The 12,574-nt window shown below is 48.7% G+C and overlaps 1 protein-coding gene across 7 annotated transcripts in view; it reads right to left on the minus strand.

Moving 5' to 3' along the window:
- LOC142159384 (uncharacterized) overlaps positions 1 to 12,574 on the minus strand; it is a 42,802-nt gene that overhangs the window by 8,415 nt on the left and 21,813 nt on the right. For 4 of the 7 annotated variants that reach the window (XM_075214230.1, XM_075214235.1, XM_075214234.1 and 1 more), the window contains exons 10-27: positions 9,069 to 9,161; positions 8,850 to 8,970; positions 8,556 to 8,654; positions 8,390 to 8,476; positions 8,116 to 8,265; positions 7,459 to 7,605; positions 6,911 to 7,039; positions 6,525 to 6,677; positions 5,313 to 5,453; positions 4,890 to 5,039; positions 4,373 to 4,507; positions 3,906 to 4,052; positions 3,670 to 3,828; positions 3,050 to 3,196; positions 2,572 to 2,703; positions 2,383 to 2,493; positions 2,054 to 2,215; positions 387 to 479 (exon numbers count right to left, since the gene is read on the minus strand). In XM_075214230.1, the coding sequence (XP_075070331.1) occupies positions 387 to 479; positions 2,054 to 2,215; positions 2,383 to 2,493; positions 2,572 to 2,703; positions 3,050 to 3,196; positions 3,670 to 3,828; positions 3,906 to 4,052; positions 4,373 to 4,507; positions 4,890 to 5,039; positions 5,313 to 5,453; positions 6,525 to 6,677; positions 6,911 to 7,039; positions 7,459 to 7,605; positions 8,116 to 8,265; positions 8,390 to 8,476; positions 8,556 to 8,654; positions 8,850 to 8,970; positions 9,069 to 9,161 (2,356 nt within the window). The remainder of the gene's footprint in view (positions 1 to 386; positions 480 to 2,053; positions 2,216 to 2,382; positions 2,494 to 2,571; positions 2,704 to 3,049; positions 3,197 to 3,669; positions 3,829 to 3,905; positions 4,053 to 4,372; positions 4,508 to 4,889; positions 5,040 to 5,312; positions 5,454 to 6,524; positions 6,678 to 6,910; positions 7,040 to 7,458; positions 7,606 to 8,115; positions 8,266 to 8,389; positions 8,477 to 8,555; positions 8,655 to 8,849; positions 8,971 to 9,068; positions 9,162 to 12,574) is intronic. The other 3 variants (XM_075214232.1, XM_075214231.1, XM_075214233.1) reach the window with 3 other exon arrangements.

The following is a 12,574-nucleotide window of genomic DNA, read 5'->3' on the forward strand; positions in this document are numbered from 1 at the left end:
CACCTGGGCTTGACTACATTGTAGCCAGTACACTGATAGAGAACGGTTGCCAACCCCTACTCTACGTTCTTCAGTCTGCAGAGCAGAAGCTGCTGCAGGTCCATCATGGAACTTTATGTGTTTGGGAATGGCGGAGGAGGGGGATACCAATGAGGAATTAAAACACAGAGAATGCACCAGGAACAGGCAGAAGGAAGACAAGAGAAAGAAGAGAAGAGATTTTCTCACACTGTTATTGACCCTCTGAGACTCTATTCTGACTGAGATCACAGCATCAGCGTCACCAGAGACGTCCGAGCTCTGTGCCGTCTCAGATTATACTCCAAGCGGAGGGGACAGAACCCTCCGACATCACCAAGTGACAGAAGAAACACAGAGTGTATTACCATTCTCCGACGACCAGCTGGTGTCATCACTAAAAACCGAATCCACCGAGGCAATGGTATTATCATTCAGCTCCGCCTGGAAACCACCGTCATCTATAAGAGAGATATTTGTATAGGTGATCTGTTCACACTACTCCTCCGAGAGAGGTCACTAGTGATCTGTTCACACTACTCCTCCGAGAGAGACATCACTAGTGATCTGTTCACACTACTCCTCCTCCTCCTCCTCCGAGAGAGGTCACTAGTGATCTGTTCACACTACTCCTCCTCCGAGAGAGGTCACTAGTGATCTGTTCACACTACTCCTCCTCCTCCGAGAGAGGTCACTAGTGATCTGTTCACACTACTCCTCCTCCTCCGAGAGGTCACTAGTGATCTGTTCACACTACTCCTCCTCCGAGAGAGAGGTCACTAGTGATCTGTTCACACTACTCCTCCTCCGAGAGAGAGGTCACTAGTGATCTGTTCACACTACTCCTCCTCCGGGAGAGAGGTCACTAGTGATCTGTTCACACTACTCCTCCTCCTCCGAGAGAGGTCACTAGTGATCTGTTCACACTACTCCTCCTCCGAGAGAGAGGTTACTAGTGATCTGTTCACACTACTCCTCCCCCGAGAGAGGTCACTAGTGATCTGTTCACACTCCTCCTCCTCCTCCGAGAGGTCACTAGTGATCTGTTCACACTACTCCTCCTCATCCGAGAGGTCACTAGTGATCTGTTCACACTACTCCTCCGAGAGGTCACAAGTGATCTGTTCACACTACTCCTCCGAGAGGTCACAAGTGATCTGTTCACACTATTCCTCCTCCTCCGAGAGGTCACTAGTGATCTGTTCACACTACTCCTCCTCCTCCGAGAGGTCACTAGTGATCTGTTCACACTACTCCTCCCCTGGGAGAGAGGTCACTAGTGATCTGTTCACACTACTCTGCCGAGAGAGAGGTCACTAGTGATCTGTTCTCACTACTCCTCCGAGAGACAGGTCACTAGTGATCTGTTCACACTACTCCGCCGAGAGAGAGAGAGGTCACTAGTGATCTGTTCACACTACTCCGCCGAGAGAGAGAGAGGTCACTAGTGATCTTTTTACACTATACTTTTTGTATAGGGGGTCACTAGGGATCTCAACATTACTATTCATACAAAGACCAGTTTACATTACTTTTAGTCAAGATATCACTACTTTTCTATTCACACTACTCCTTGTATAGAGATCACTAGTGATCTATTCACACTACTCCTCCGAGAGGTCACTAGTGATCTGTTCACACTACTCCTTGTATAGAGATCACTAGAGATATTGATGCTACAACTCACTTCAGAGTATTATAATCATATATTAAGAAAAGTCTGAGCCACTTCCCAAGAGGTGTCTGGCTCCTACATCCCAGTATAGATTCCCGCTTAACACTTCTGACTGACAAAGCCATGAAATGAATTGATGTTTCCAGATACTACCCTACAACAAGCGAAGACGTTGACTTTTGGAAAAAGCAATGGTCTAAGCTCTACTACTGCTGCAATCTTCAGAGCCAACGATGGCCTTTCACCAAACCTGCGCCCGTGTTCTCAAAGTATTACAGAGTGAGTCCAACATGAAGTACATCATAGAAAGCCTCCCTGTCCCATACAGCCAACAATTCACAATGTTCTGTTGCTTCTCACCGTTACAGTACGACAGATAATTGGATCTGTCCAATCTCCTGGCCACAGAGTGTCCCACAGCGATACTGTACATGGCCCTGGACGAGTTACTGGATTCCACACGTGGGATCTCCTCCATGAGCCTCATCAGCCCACTCAGATGGACATTTTTGGCCGAGGACCCTGGACAGAGACAGTATCACACAGGAGGACCCATTAAAGTAAAATACCAGACGGACATAAAATTACAACTTGACACCTCCCTCACACCAGCTGTCAGAGCCACGGGGACCCACGCTGCACAGTCATCCAATCAGATCTTACAACACAAGAACAGAATGAGTGTTTACCAGGTTGGTCTGGGCCATCTGGGGGCTGTAACCACTGACTGGAGGCCGGTAGAGGAGGGCTCGGACCCTTCTCCTTTTTCACCTCTATCCGCTTCCCCTGCGTCCCGGTGCCTGGACAGAGAGAGAGAGGGACGTAACCACTGGGCTCAGAAACCATCGCTAGAGGAATAAAGGGCTGTTGGTGCTCACTCTGAGTACAGGTCCGGCTGAGGTCGGCTTCTGGGCCAGTGGGGCCCCGTATGGAAGGATTGGGCCGACAGCTGGGGATCCTTCTCACACAGTCCATCACACTCATCAAATGGGACTTTCCGATTGGTTGATCTGCAAAAATAACTTCATAAACCGTGGAGAGTGGTGGCGGCTCCTACGCTTTATAACAGGACTATGATAACATGGCCTAGATCAGTGTTGGCTAACCTGTGACACTACAGATGTTGTGAAACTACAAGTCCCAGCATACCCTTCCAGCAATAAGATGCTATATATTGGCAAAGCATGCTGGGACTTGTAGTTTCACAACACCTGGAGTGTCACAGATTAGCCAACACTGGCCTAGATGGTGGTGGGCTCTGTGCTCTATTACAGATCTACAATAAACATTAACACAGTCCCGGGGTAAAGGGCACAATTTCATGGTTTACAATGTATCTGCTGGTATAACCCTCACCGACACTGGGGGGTCTCTGCGGCTCCTCTGGGGGTCGCCACACGTCATGGCGGCCGGGGGAACAGCTGCTGACAGCACGAGAGGAGCTGGAGGCTTCCAGAGTCGGCCTCTTTGCCCCACTCATTACACCTGGCAGACGGGACAGATCTGTAATACACAGAGAAGGCGTGGCTACAAGTATAACCTTATATGATGTCACTGGAGGCGTGGCTACAAGCATAACCTTTATATGATGTCACTGGAGGCGTGGCTACAAGTATAACCTTATATGATGTCACTGGAGGCGTGGCTACAAGCATAACCTTTATATAATCTCACTGGAGGCGTGGCTACAGGCATAACCTTTATATGATGTCACTGGAGGCGTGGCTACAAGTATAACCTTATATGATGTCACTGGAGGCGTGGCTACAAGCATAACCTTTATATGATGTCACTGGAGGCGTGGCTACAAACTATCACATGGAACATTATGTTTATGTGATGTAATTGTGGACGTGGCTATATGCTTCACATGGAGCATCATGGGTGATGTCAATGGGGGTGTGGCTACAAGCTGTGACATAGCAATATGGATGCGCTGAAATTGCAAGTCTGAAATGCTTGTCTGTGGATCTTACCATCCGAGTGGGTTCTCTTCACCCCCAGTTCTGGCCTCCGGGGGTCCTCACTCCTCTGGAATCCGCTGCTGCCCATGTTCTGGCCGCTGGAGCTACGAGCAGGGGATCTGTCCAGACACTTCCCCAGGGCTGATAGGGCAACGCCGCTCTGCTGCATCTCTGAAGAAACAACACAGGAGTCACACACCCCAAAAAGGTCAGAGATGTCGCCCCGCTCCTCACACAGGGTCACTCACCATCTCTGCTCGGCCTCCGACTCTCCGGGGTCCACGTCTCTCTGCTCCTTAGCCGTGAACTTCCATTGGTCACAGCCACTGTGAAAGGATTGGGCTTGGCAGCAGGGATCTCGGACCCCCGGGAATCATTCTGTCTAACAGATGCTTCTGTAACAAATCATCAGCGTATAAGCGGCAATAATGTAAACCACCTGGGGATGGGGCTATAAACATGGGCATTAACAGGAATGCAAAGCATTATGGGTAATATTTCCATATACTGAAAGGGACAAGAGACACCTTTATCTGCTCATCGTTCAAACACTTTACAGGTAACACAGATGGTATAAGGTTATGTCAGTTCTGTGTCTGCCAAGTGCAGGAGCAGCGACTGTAGGAAATGATGTGTCTACGGTATTTGTGTGGAATAATATATTTATTAGAATATGTATAATCCCACTCACCCTCGTTCCAGGTCTAAGACTCACCTGTACAGATCCGGTTCACATCTGGCCCCCACCGCGCAGAAGAGAACGTGGTGTTATGCGCACGCGGACGTTCGGCTGTTATCTCCTTCAAGCAGTTCACCAATCTGTGCAGGGGGGAGGATCCCAGGAGGATGTCTGAGGTACAAGAAACCAGAATTACCAAATCATCCACCGGCTGCCGGCTGCACCCTCACACTTCAGTGGGCACTGTCTGCCCTTTACTGAGAAACTAAGAAATGTCCTGCCCGCATAACAAATTATATATATTTATATCCTACGCTAGAATACGCTACAAATTACTCTCAGAAATTAGTTCTGCATCACGCTGATCATAAATACAATCAGTTTTTCCCTACAAATAAAACTATTTTTTTACAATATTTTTCACTTGGGGGATTCCACACACGTGGAGCTTCCCCACGTTCTAAGATCTACATCAGACTGATTAATGCTCACAGGGCGCATAGTCCAGTATCAGAGACCAGACAGCAGGTAAGTGATCTCGGGGGTCTCTTACTATCTGCAGGGGACCTCAGGGGAGAATACCCCAGTCTCCAGTGTTCTCGCTCCAGCTGCCGGACTACGGACGGGGACGACATTGGACTGTTAAAAACTTTCCTACCGCAAACCGGTGACTCCGCAGAGTCTCTCTCACTCCCAGAATCCTCTGCAAGAAGAAGAAAAGAGTTACTGGAACCACCAAATTCCGGGAGCAGAACACTCTCAAACACAACACTGATGAACGGACAACTCGCTGAATGTGTTTACTAGGGAAATAGTTTCAGAATGTGTTATATATAATAACTCAGATGTTCTGTCATAGTTAAGTCATCTTTACCATGTAATATGAATAGATATTATGAAATAATATTTAATGCTGATCGATGAATGAAAGATGTAACGAACGTATGAAATGATGAAGTGGAGGGTAAAAACGGACCTTGTTTGACTTTAATTTTTAAGTCCCCCAGTCCTGCAGTGTTTGTTCTGTCACTGAGAGACGCCGGGGAGACGCTGGGGTTCCGGGGGGAGGTTCCCATTGAGCGATTAGGAAGAAGCGTTGCCCAGGAGCTGGTCCCACCTGTTGGGAAAGGAGAGGGATGAAGACATGGACACGGCAGGGTCCGTGGGACAGGTACTAAAAAGGTTTCCTACTACTACCTCTGGCACCTGCTATATCTACAGCTCCTGCCCTCTACTCACAATCCCCCGGGGACCCCGATACAGAGTTACTAATGGAGAACACCAGGGGCAGCTACATGGCACTAGCAACCGAAAGATTGAGTCCCAACGCTGCTGCTGATCGTCCATCGGTGGCGTCTAAAGCCGGCAGAAGGACAGGAAGAGACAGTGTGGCTGGAGCAACAAGTGGGCGAGTCTATATCCTGTAGGAGAGAACCTTGCAGGGTAGTATATTTATATATTACTGGACACATAACCAGAAGACATTTTACAGGACATATTAAAACTTGCTGGCAGTAACTACTGGGCATTTTGCTAATGCTGAGCATATTAATAGGCAATCCGCTCTTTATATTACAATGACAAATTATTTTGTATAGAATGGGGATACATCCGTTTTATACAATCTGTATGTATTACTGTATAATGCAATGGAGGAGGCTGCAAGAGTAACTCAGCTTAAGTATTTGCGGCTATGAGGAAAGAGGGGTCCATGTACCCCAATCTGATACTTTCCTCTCTGGAGCGGTGGCAAATTCATCCTACATGTTATTAAGCAGATATAGCTGGATGGACCATTTACCTCTTGTGCTCCCCACTCCCCCTATAGGGGAACATGATGGTCACTCTGTCCTCCCACCACTATGTATGAAGGGTCGAACATTGCTGGGGGCTGCAGCTCAGCATAGAGATATTATGGTGTGGAATAGGGGAGGGGGCCATCCTAGTAACCGTAGAAAGAAACGTCCCTAATCACACACTGGTGAATTCATGTTAACGACCGGGTATCATCCCAGACATGACACCCGAGGATTGGAAATGAGAATTTCCGCAAGCTCCAATTTAGGAACGTGAAGACACGGAGGGGGGACAGGTCCACACTACAGCCAGAGCGCACTACAGTGAGATCTTCTGTGCACATTGTTCCCTGCTGTTACTGCGGTCTATGTATTAATCTTGGCGGTGTCACCTCTGGATAACGGTCTCCTGCCACGGTCTGGCGTGTGAGGCTCCCGTGTTTCTGGACCGTGCGGGAGGTGGGAGGTCCTGGCCTTCGTTGGAAGGATTGGTCTGTGCTGTCCGGTGAATCTGTGAGCAGGACTGACGTCTGCTGGGACTTCTTCTACGACACAAAATACAACTCTGGTGAGTTTTCTTCTACTTATATTTTCCTTACGTCGATCCACAGGGAAATCTCTGGAGAGCTCCAAGTCCTGAGAGACTTGGACGACTAACACAAACATTGGCCATAAGATAAAGATCTCAAGCTATAGCTCTGTATAGGCCAACCTTGTGCTACGCGACATGTCCGCATGCGGCCAACCTTGTTTAACACAAGATAATACAGGCGCTTACCTTGTTTAATCTGCAGCTCCCCCTGTACACATTCAGTGCTCGCCCCAGGGTCACTCTTGATGTATAAAGGTAATATCCCAGGATGACTGAAGGGGGCGCTATGTCTGGATGAATGATTTACAGCGACCTCTGCTGGAATAAATGGAACGTTGTAATCATGCTGGACACAGTACACAGAGTTTAGGAGAAATTTGTGACGGGAACCAGGTTTCCTGGAATCTTGCTACACAGTCTCCCAGGAGATTTAAGACCTGCATCATGTTTATAATACGGAGAAGCCACGTAACCCCTTTGTGGACAGTTATTACGGTGTTTCCATGGATATATGATAGCAGATCGCACAAGGAAATAGGTCCAAGATGTGGAGCACAGTAGATCACACCAAGGTACCCAACAAATGTGAATTGCACCCAACCCCTGTCCCCCTTTATGAGGGGCCACCCAGCATTGAAGCTGTTAACACTTTTCTTTCCAGGAATATTATACCTATGAAGATAATTTCCAGCCCACCAAGAATTCCCATTTATACCCTAGTCGGAAAAACTTACGTTCTTCTACTTTGACCGTGACCTTGCTGTAACTCTGCTCCGTGTTGCTGGGGACCCCTGGACTAGCTGGGATTTCCGGGGTCTCTAGGAGACGAGGAGCGTGGACAGAAGCTGGAGTACAGGCCGGGGAACATTCCTCTGTTTTAACTGGACAAACATGAAGTGTTGGTTAAATGTGAGCAGGAATGAGCCCGGATAACACTGAAGCCACGGAAGGAACATATGTACCAGGTGTATATAGTAACTACAGCCACAGATTCCACAGCCGGACAATCATCTTACAGATACGACAAACAGGAGGACAATATAATGACAGATACAGGTAGTAACAGTGACATGGATACAATGCAGCATACGGTGGTATGAGGGAGGCAGACATCAGGACAGCCATATTGCATCGTACAAACAGCTTTAAACCCCATTTACAAAGATCAAGGTGCCAGGAACTGAACAAACTGTGCTCATGGCTCCATCAATGCGCCCAGGACACGAGGGGGTCTTCACTACTGAAGATGTGAGGTTTCCAACAATGGCTGCAGGACACACACATGACCGCCACACCGTCCTCACAGCGAGTCTCCCACAACAATTCACCTTGTTACAGAGAACTAGAGGTAGAAGATGTCCAACCTCGGAGGTGGTGTCCTTGGGTCTCACCTACAGAGCACGGTCTGATGCTCTCATGATCCTCCAGACTGTGGGCAGGAGAGGAGCTTCCGTCCGTCACCGAGCTGCCCAACAGGAACCCTGGAATCTCGTTCACCAGCCTCATCAAGGCTCCAAGGTGGCTGCTACTCTCCACAGACTCTGCCAGATCAAGAGAAGAGAGTTTGGTAATGGCCAAGCTCAATGCTCACACACACACATATATATCATCATAGTCCCAGACAGCCTCCAGGATATCAGAGTATTAATGGCTCAGATCTCTTACCTCTTCCTGTATTAGATGGGGTCTCAGCGTTCTCTAGAAATCGGACACCATCTGTACCCAGGTCAGCAAAACACACGTTGTCCTCAGCTGAAATCAGAAAAAAAGTGTTAAGTCCCAACTTCTTGTTGTGACACATTAAAAATGAGACCACTGTACGAGGCCTCACCCTGGTGACTGAACCTCCTGCCTGTAGTCCTGTCCTCCCAAAGCTCTTCCTCCTCCTGTTCAATCAGAGACATCAGCTTAGGTTTCTCCAATAAGAAGCCTAGGACAAGGAACGGCAGTGTAAGGACACCTCAAACCTCCGGGTGTAAGACGACCACTGATAACCGCCACAGCGGCAAACACTATCATAAAACAATCACCCAACGTGCCTCAGGCGTGTGACGGTCATTATTAAACTGGTGGATGCACAACCGACCGGTCAAACACATGAAATTTCGATATTTTCCAGACTTACCCAGAGAAACCAGAGACTGGTAATTATCGGACATCACCTCCTTGTACAGACCCCTCTCGTCTCTCCCCAACAGCTCCCACTCCTCCTTACAGAAATATACGGCAACGTCATCAAAGGTGACCTGGGAGAGAGACGGCAATCAGAGCGAGGAACCCAGGTCATGTGCATCCGCTGGATAGTTACCATAGAGGGGTAATAAGAGTAATATAACACAGGTACCTTGTTCTCCACTACGTCACAGCTCAGCTGCGGCCCCCGGAGCGGAGACACCAACTCGTTACTTATAGGGGTGAGAGGACGGTTTTCTTCTTGCTGGAAAATACATAAAACAGGAAGAGATGTAACAACTATATTACATACCATAGCATAAAAGGACTATTAAAGTAGGGATCACTGAAAGTTTGCAGGTCTGTACCCCCATGCGGTCAGTGTGAGGAAGTTACAACAGATGATGAAATAAGAGGATTTATGTACTTACGTTAAATCCGTTTCTCTGATTCCGTCTGGGGGACACTGCTTTACCATGGGTTGTGGAGGGCAGTTTGGGAGTTGGCACCTAACTAGTTAACTTTAGTACTGCTGGCAAACCCCTCCCCTCTACAATCCCCCTGCCTCTTCCTGTCCAGTTAGTTTTAACAAAGCCCAAGGATAAAAAGGGCAGTCACACAAGAGCACACAGAAGAAAAACAGAAGGGAGGAATCGCAGTGTCCCCCGGACGTAATCAGAGTACATAAATCCTCTTTTCATCCGGTCTGGGGGACACTGCTTTACCATGGGGACGTTCTAAAGCAGCCCCCTAAGGGTGGGACTACTCTGAAAATCCCGCTCGTAAAGCATTACGAGCGAAATCTGCATCAGCTGATGCAAAAACATTAAACTGATAAAATTTTGCAAAGGTATGGACAGAGGACCAGGTGGCTGCCCTGCAAAGCTGGTCTGCAGAAGCTCCATTCCTTGCTGCCCACGAAGCCGCTACCGATCTGGTGGAATGGGCTGTAAGTCTCTCCGGCACAGGACGGCTAGCCTTTATATATGCTAGTCTGATGGTAGACGTAATCCATCTAGCGATGGATTGTTTTGAGGCTGGCCAGCCTCTCTTATTAGCGTCATAAAGGACAAAAAGAGAGTCGGTACGTCTAATCTGGGAAGTTCTTTTGACATATATGCATAGAGCCCTAACAACATCTAGCTTCTCCATAGATTTTTTTATCTGAATGGGAAGAAGCTGAAAAGACCGGAACTACAATTTCCTGGTTAAGATGGAAAGCTGACACTACTTTGGGGACAAAGGAAGGAAGGGTCCTTAACACCGCTCTGTCCTCGTGGAAAACCAAATAAGGTTCTCTACATGACAGGGCTCCTAATTCAGAAACTCTACGAGCAGATGCGATAGCCAGAAGAAAGAGGACCTTCCAGGTCAACCATTTTAAATCTGTCTCCCTCAAGGGCTCAAATGGAGGCCCCTTGAGCATATCCAGTACCATGTTGAGGTCCCATGAAGCTGTAGGAGGTACATAAGGAGGCTGTATGTGCAAGACTCCCTGAAAAAAAGTTCTAATATCTGGCAAATCAGCTAATTTCATATGAAAGAATACAGAAAGTGCCGATACCTGCACCTTTAGGGAACCTAATCTGAGACCTGCTTGAAGAAAAGCTAATAAGCGAGGAATATGAAAGGCGGATGAAAGGCATGTCCTGTTTTCGCACCACCTAATGTAGGCCTTCCAGATCCTGTGATAGATGCGAGATGTAACAGGTTTCCTAGCTAACATCAAAGTGTTAACTACGCTGGAAGAAAAACCTCTAGACCTCCAGAGGCTGGCCTCAACAGCCATGCCGTTAAACTGAGCTGAGGTAAACTCTGGTGGTGGAATGGACCTTGTAGAAGAAGGTCGTCTCGATGCGGAAGATGGACCCCTGGTCCTTCCGCCATTGACAATATGTCTGCGTACCACACTCGGCGCGGCCAAGAGGGAGCAACTAGAATTACCGGCAGACCGCCCTGCCTTACTCGTTTGAGGACGCGAGGAAGCATGGGAATTGGAGGAAATAGGTATCCCATCCTGAACTCCCATGACATCGTCATGACATCCACTGCTACCGCTAAGGGATCCCTTGCCCAAAACCTTTGAACTTTCCTGTTGTGCCTGGAGGCCATGAGATCTATGTCCAGAAGGCCCCACTTCCGAACCAGAAACTGGAAGACTTCCGGGTGGAGTGACCACTCTCCCGGCATCATCTGAATTCGGCTTAGATAGTCCGCCTCCCAGTTTTCTATTCCTGGAATGAAGACTGCAGAAATAGCCGGAACGTTTAACTCCGCCCAAACCAGTATTTGAGCTGCGATATCCATGGCAGCTGCACTCCTGGTTCCTCCCTGCCTGTTGACATATGCCACAGCCGTGGCATTGTCGATTGAATTCTGACCGGGTGGCCCCGAAGAAGGGGCTGAGCTCCCTTGAGGGCCAATAGAATGGCCTTCAATTCTAATACATTTATCGATAGAGCCGATTCCTGAACCGACCAGCGTCCCTGAAGTCGGAGGTGCAGGACTACCGCCCCCCAACCTTTCAAGCTGGCGTCCGTCGTGGCTATGATCCACGACCATGGAGCGAAGGATCTGCCTACCTTCAGATGATCCTGAACCAGCCACCACTGAAGAGATTCCCTCGCCCTCGGGGATAGGGAGATCCTCTGACGTTCCAGGTGTAGGTGTGAACCCGACCACTTCGACAGTAGATCCTACTGGAAACATCGAGAATGGGCCCGACCAAAGGGAATGGTCTCGAAGGAGGCCACCATCTTTCTGAGTAGCCTCATGCATAAATGCATTGAGGGACTTGGGGAAGACAAAACCTGAGAAGTTACAGTCTGAATAGAGCTGATCTTCTCTACTGGGAGAAACACCCTCTGTTTGCTGGTGTCCATGATGAGCCCCAGAAAAACCATGAGCTGACACGGAACCATCAGAGATTCCATCCGAAATCTGTTCACCCTTAAGTGAACATTGAGGCCTTTTAAGTTTAGTATGGGACGAAAAGAGCCGTCCGGCTTCTTGACTAGGAACAGGTTGGAATAGAACCCCCGCCCTTTCTGGCAATCTGGAACTCTGCAGATGACCCTCTGAAGGAGAAGGGAAGCGACACAATCCTGTATAGCCTGTCTTCTTGATGGATCCCGGGGGAGCGGAGTTTGGAAGTAACGCTGCGGGGCCGGGCCCAACAGGTCTATCCTGTATCCTTCTGAAATGATTTCCCGGATCCAGGGATCCTGGGAAGACTCTGCCCACTGTTCCCAAAATAGAGACAGACGTCCCCCCACTGGTGTCCCCTGTGGAACAGGGAGGCAGTCAGGACGCAGGTTTCTCCTGGTTTTTGGAGGCCTGGCGCTTAGATGCAAACGAGGATCTCCCTCTAGTGGAGGAGCCTCGAGAATTAGATTGTCTGCCCCTAAAGGACTGTCCCCTATGAGAGGAGGTCCCCCGAAAGGGCTGACGGAAAGAGCTGCCCCGAGAGTTGCGGCTCCTATACGAATATACTGGCAAGGAAGTGCTTTTGCCCCCCGTTGCCTGTGAAATAAGGGTATCTAATTCCGGTCCGAACAAACCTGCTGCAGAGAATGGAATAGATTCAACGGACCTTTTTGATTCCGCATCACCCTCCCAGGATTTCAGCCATAGCGTTCTTCTTGCAGAAATAGAGGCCGCCTGAATGGAAGAGGAGAC

This window comes from Mixophyes fleayi, chromosome 5 (genome assembly GCF_038048845.1).
Source record: "Mixophyes fleayi isolate aMixFle1 chromosome 5, aMixFle1.hap1, whole genome shotgun sequence".
NCBI lineage: Eukaryota > Metazoa > Chordata > Amphibia > Anura > Limnodynastidae > Mixophyes > Mixophyes fleayi.